This window comes from Dermacentor silvarum, chromosome 2, assembly GCF_013339745.2.
Source record: "Dermacentor silvarum isolate Dsil-2018 chromosome 2, BIME_Dsil_1.4, whole genome shotgun sequence".
NCBI classification, from domain to species: domain Eukaryota; kingdom Metazoa; phylum Arthropoda; class Arachnida; order Ixodida; family Ixodidae; genus Dermacentor; species Dermacentor silvarum.
Window position 1 is genome coordinate 243,308,157 of NC_051155.1, and position 6,000 is coordinate 243,314,156.

Here is a 6,000-nt window from a genome sequence, read left to right on the forward strand (position 1 = left end):
CGGGTGTAGCAGAGCTAACATTGTCGATAATGGAACATCAAGCCAAGTAGCGGCGTTGTTCGTCCCCTACATTAAGGAGGTTCGAGATAGACAATACGCAGGTGTCAGTGTCTTGCTCGATGACGTCATAGGAATCCATGGGCCGCCATGACAGGCAATCGGCATCTTGATGGAGCTGACTGAACTTGTGCACTACCGAAAATGAGTATTGTTGGAGGCAGAGAGCCCAATGACCAAGGCGGCCTGTAGTGTCACTGAGCGAAGAAAGCCAACAGAAGGCATGATGATCTGTTACGACGATAAAGGTACGGCCAAACAGGTAGGGACAAAATTTGACGACAGTCCAGACAAGAGAAAAGCACTCTCGTTCTGAGATTGAGTAATTCTTCTCTGGTGTGAACAGGAGGTGGCTAGTGTATGCAATAATGCAGTTGTGTCTACACTGATGCTGAGCGAGGACAGCACTGATTCCATGGTCGCTGGCATCTGTGCGAACCTCTGTTGGTGCAGTCGGATCAAAATGAGCTAAAGTAGGAGAAGTAGTGAGGGCATTGATAAGCGCCGAAAAAGCAGCAGCTGGGGACGAGCCCCGTGTAAAATCAAGATCTTTTTTGAGGAGCGCAGTAAAAGGACGCGCAATGTCGGCGAAATTACGGATGAAATGGCAGACATGCGCACAATCCAACGGAGCTACGTACATTTTTAGCTGAACAAGGTACCGGAAAATTCTTCACAGCGCTTTTTCAGGATCGGTCTGGACACTCGTTACATTGACGAGATGGCTGAGTACGAATATTTCAGGGTGTCTGAAATGGCATTTTGAGGAGTTGAGTTACAAGGTTGACATTGTGGAATACCTTGAGAATGGTGGAGAGGCGCTGAATATGGCTTTCAAACGTTGGTGAAAAACGATGACATTGTCAAGGTGGCAGAAGCTGGTTGACCATTTGAAGCCGCGAAGAAGTGAATCCATCATGCACTTGAATGTGGCTGGCGCATTGCAAAGACTGAAAGGCATGTCTTTAAAATGATAGAGGCCATCCGGAGTTACAAATGTGGTTTTTCGCGGTCCAGTGGATCAACAGCAATCTGCCAATAACCTGAGTGAAGGTCAATAGATAAGAAATACTGGGCGCCGTGAAGACCGTCGAGTGCGTTGTCTGTACAGGGCAAGGAATAAAGTCTTCCTTCTTTACCTTGTTGAGGTGTCGATAATCAACATAAATTGCCAGGTGTTGTCTTTTTTCTTGACCAGTACAAAAGGAGATGACCGTGGACTACAGGATGGTTTGATGATGTTCTTGGCCAGCATTTTCTCAACTTCTTTTTGGATTATGTCGCATGCCGCGGCAAAAACAAGATAAGGGTGCTGGTGAATTGGTTTTGCATCACCGGAGTGGATGTTGTGCTTAGCAAATGCGGTTGGGCCTAATGGGCAATTTTTGAGGTCAAAGATATTGGCATAGAACAGCAAACCTGACAAAGATCTGCTTGCGTAAGTGGGAGGTCTGCAGATATCATTTTTTTAGATGCAAAGCAGCTTATGGCGGGGGCTTTGTCCGTCCCTCCCGCGGCGTCCCACACCCCCACAGAGCATGTTTGGTCCTTTGTCCGCCCCTCCCCCTCTCTCTCCTCTCCTACGCTCCCCCCTTTCTCTCCTCTAGGAATCCGGAGCAGCGAGCACGAGAAGTGGTGCAACAGCTGCATACTCCGCTGGGGGTGCCACAGTAGTTCCGCGGTATGAAAATGACGGAGCGCGTGCGCCTCATTCTCTCTCTTGTGCAGCGCTGCGATGAGCGCTCGGGCCGCTGCCGCGAAACCATCTCCCGCTCAAGCTAACCATCTCCCCGCTGTGTCGCATCCACACATGGTTCCCTTTAGCGGGAGATGGAGTAATTTTTTTTTAAATCGGCCCATGGTGATGCGATGGTTGTGAGAGAGCCTGAATCACTCCAATGGTCATTGACCGCTAACACTGAAATATCGCATTCTTGCAATAATGACATGGTGGCAAGCGTGATACCAGCAGGTAGCACATTGGTAGATAGTCCAAAAGTTCAAAACACTCAGGCAGGTTTTGTTTCTGTGTACGGTGACCACAGTGTGCGGGAGAATGACAGAGTGCATCAGGACCACGTCGTGAACAGGGGAAACAATGTTTCACCATTGCACACAGAAGGAGAGGGACCTAATGGGACATATGTTGCAGCTTGTGGTGGCAGAAGATGGAAAAACTCTACAGAACATAAGCGGCTAGGAGTATCGGATATTACGTGGGTGTCAAAAAGAAGTTCCAGTTGAACACCTGTTGAGCAGAAGAGCAATGCAAGATCGTGGGAAATATAAGGCAACAAAATTGTGGCTTATTACTGTGACAAACGAACTGCTAGCGCCACGGCTACAAGGCACATACAAGAAACATCATGTATCCAACGTATATACACAGACTTTATCATTGCTACGGAAAAGTCTGCCATCGTTGTATGCTTTATTTTGCTGTTGTGTAGACGATTATGTATGAATTAAAATACGAACTGCAGGGAATAAATTTGCTGTTAATGTATACATTCATAGTTTAGAGTCTATAAAGAGAAACAATGTGCAACAAACGGTATGCTTGTATGCCATACAAACATACAATGTTTGAAGTTTCGTGTTTTGCATACTCACGCGGAAAGACTCCATTGCTTCTTCATAGTGCTCAGCCTTAAACTCCACTTCAGCCTTGCGGTAGTAACCCTGCATAGTGATGCAGGCAAAAGAATAAAGATAGAAACTATGATAAATAACACTTTAGTAGTGATGACTAGCTTGTAAGACCCAGACACAGTAATTCTCTTTTTCAGAATGAATGATCATGACTTGCGATTACTTTTTCACTCCTGTGTGGTAGACCTTTTAAGATGCATGCATAACTTCACACTGACAATGCAGTGACTTAACTGCAACATGGCAGAAATCTTAGGAGTGTCCACAACTTTAAATGCATGAATATGCATGAACGCTACTTAAAAGCAACGAAGACATACCTTGGGCCATTCTGGGCTGAGTCTGATGGTTTCTTTGGCATCTTCATAAGCCAAGTAAAACTGGTCCATTTTCAGAAAGGCCATTGAACGATTGCTGTAGAGAACACTATTTTCACGATCATTCGCGATGGCATGTGTGTAGTGCAAGATGGCCTCGGCATACTTCTCTTCCTTAAGACACTGGTTGCCTTTCTCTTTAAGCTCTTCAGTCTGGGTGTGAAAGTTGAAAAGTCAAGGTAGTGGTTAGCTTTACTACAGAAGGTAGTGGCCACGTGACAGCAAAAAACTCATTAAATCGACAACATAATCAACTGTTACTTGAAACAACTAAGCGGCATTCGAAGCAGCAAAATATACAAAGATTAAAAAAAAAAAAAAAAAAACAGAAAAAACACAAAAAGAACAAGCGACACGACGATTTTTTATGCGATGCTTCTTGTTTGTACTCGGCACGAAATGCATTGGACTGCCAGCGTTTATTTCTTTAATCTCATAACATTTTCATTTTCGTACAACACTGCAACAGAAACAACAAATACACTAAAGCACTTCCATTTGCAGTACTTTCTTATGTACTAAATGCCACAAACCAACAGATTTTCGCAAAAGGTCGGCTACTCGCAGACACAAAATGCGGGCGATTAAATACACGCGTCTTCAAACAGCACCGAAAACGTTTCGTCTTAATGTTCTGGCACTAAAGTTGCCCTCCGTGAAAGAGACATTCCGACAAATCAACGCAATGGCGCGTAAATTCGTTTGGGGCAGTGCGAGTGAAAGGAGAGCGAAACATGAAAAGTAAAATATATAAAACAAGCGCTTTGATTTTACATCGTGCCGGAACATGAAATGCAGCTGGTGTTAAAGAACGTTCGCGAAAGTTGCCACACGCGCTAAAAGCTGCTACAAAAGCAAGCGCGTGCGCGGTACTGAAACGTGAAATGTTCTATATACAATATAGTTTTCTTAAAGCGCTCCTCGCAAAAGCACATTGGTTAATAAGAGGTCTTTGAAAATATCTTGCGTGTGCAGTATGAGCCGGTTCAGAGTGGAACTGCAGATAACCTGACGATAAAGAAACGGTTTTCAACACGCTGCACAAATGAATGCATATGTGCAACATCCTAAACCAGCATATAGTGCACAATTGCATAAGCACTCCCACATACAGCGCTTAAAAACAGGAAAGGTCTATGTATACCTTGCTTGGAGAACCCTTCATAGTACTTGCACTCTGCTTGCACTCCCACTTCTGTTTCAAGAGAAACAAGCGATTCGAGAACCAGCTATGGCTTAGACTACTGTCAGTTTAATGTAAATCGGCTCGGCTTTGGCTACAAAAAAATAACCGAAACCGAAACTGCCTATTAACACTAGAGGTATAAAAATAAATATATGAACTGGGAATGGACGATGCAGACAATAAAAAATAAAATTTGAGACATTGACATTATAAAATCCAACAGACTTCTCACTCATCCGTGGATATCACTATATTACATGTAGCAAGAACTTGTGATATCGATTTAGGTGGACACACACATATCGTCTACAAAATATCAGCGGCGAATATAGCTTAGAACATTTTTAAATAAATTTTAAAAGTATGTGCGCGCAGCCACCCGCAAAGCGCAGCACCTCGCGACACTGACATCAAGGAAGGATTGATAACCAAGAAAACGGGTGCGCATGGACTGTTTTCACAGAAGCTCCCTCTGGTTTAAAATAAAAAGCTCTCCCTCTCACTGTATCCATATCTTCCAGTGCAATGTCACGATCGAGCGTGGTTGAAAAGCATTATGTGTATCAGAGAGTATCCATGTCTTCCAGTGCAATGTCACGATCGAGCGCCGTTGAAAAACATTATGTGTATCGGAGAGCATCGTAATTGCACACGTACAAAGGAAATAGTGGAAGGTTAATCTCTAAAGCGGACCTCAACGTGCGTCAGTGCATCTACTACACCTGCGAGCGCAAATGAAGCTTCATTTTTCAGCATAAGTACATGTGTGTGTGCTTGAACTCATTCGTAATTAAACGGCGTATGCTCCATGAAATACATCCCGCGTCCTCTTTTATCCCCGTATCGTTTCACGTCACAAAGGCAATAAATTATCATGTTAAAAAAGCGATTACATTCTAAAAAAGTCTAAAGACGAAGAACAGGACGAAATGCACGAAACGAAATCAAGTTTAGAGGAAAAGCGACCAACCAAATAAATGTAACACGAAGATGCGGAAAGAGCGAAATTACTCATTATTTGTAAATTGTGAACTTCGTTGTGGTCTGGCGGCATAAAAAGAAAAGGGGAAAAAAAGATAAAAAGAAAAAAAAAAAAGAAATTCAGGCAGAACCCATATTTTGTGTGTGTATGTGTGTGTGTGTGTGTGTGTGTGTGTGTGTGTGTGTGTGTGTGTGTGTGTGTGTGTGTGTGTGAGAGAGAGAGAGAGAGAGAGAGAGAGAGACGTTTTAATGGCAGAAAGGTGGAGAGGTCGGCCTGAGTGAAGTGCCTCTAGCCTGCTACTCCACGCTGGGGAATGGGTTTGGGGGAATAACAGAGATAGGATGTGAAGAGGAAGGAGGATGGTGGTATGGTGAACACGATGATGAGGGCTGCACAGCATACTGTTTCTGTGCTATGCGTACGTGCACACTGCCCAGAACAGCACAGTCACCTTCGCTGGAGAGGTAGAGGCTACTACAGTGTAGCTAGAAGATGTTTATCGTAGTTAATGCGATTGGATATCAACTGGTGGTGTGCATGTAATTTGGTGGTGGGACCCATTATTTAGAGAGCAGAGAATGCGTTTCATGTTACGCATACATAATAACTAGGAAACTCGTGTATATTAATAATAATTGTACGAATAGTGAAATGATTAATATGTACAAGCGATAAGGACACACCTAATTGGTGGTGTGTGCATGAGCCGTGTGCTGCAACCGGGGTCCTCTATCTCGCACTTGATT

The 6,000-nt window shown here is 43.9% G+C and overlaps 1 protein-coding gene across 1 annotated transcript in view; it reads right to left on the bottom strand.

Moving 5' to 3' along the window:
- The window catches only part of LOC119443010 (uncharacterized), a 31,095-nt gene extending 26,779 nt beyond the window's left edge, over positions 1-4,316 (bottom strand). Inside the window, exons 1-3 of the mRNA XM_037708116.2 lie at positions 4,231-4,316; positions 3,030-3,239; positions 2,671-2,739 (exon numbers count right to left, since the gene is read on the bottom strand). Of these exons, the coding sequence (XP_037564044.1) occupies positions 2,671-2,739; positions 3,030-3,239; positions 4,231-4,251 (300 nt within the window). The 5' untranslated portion in view covers positions 4,252-4,316. The remainder of the gene's footprint in view (positions 1-2,670; positions 2,740-3,029; positions 3,240-4,230) is intronic.
- Between the last annotated feature and the right edge of the window lie 1,684 nt (positions 4,317-6,000).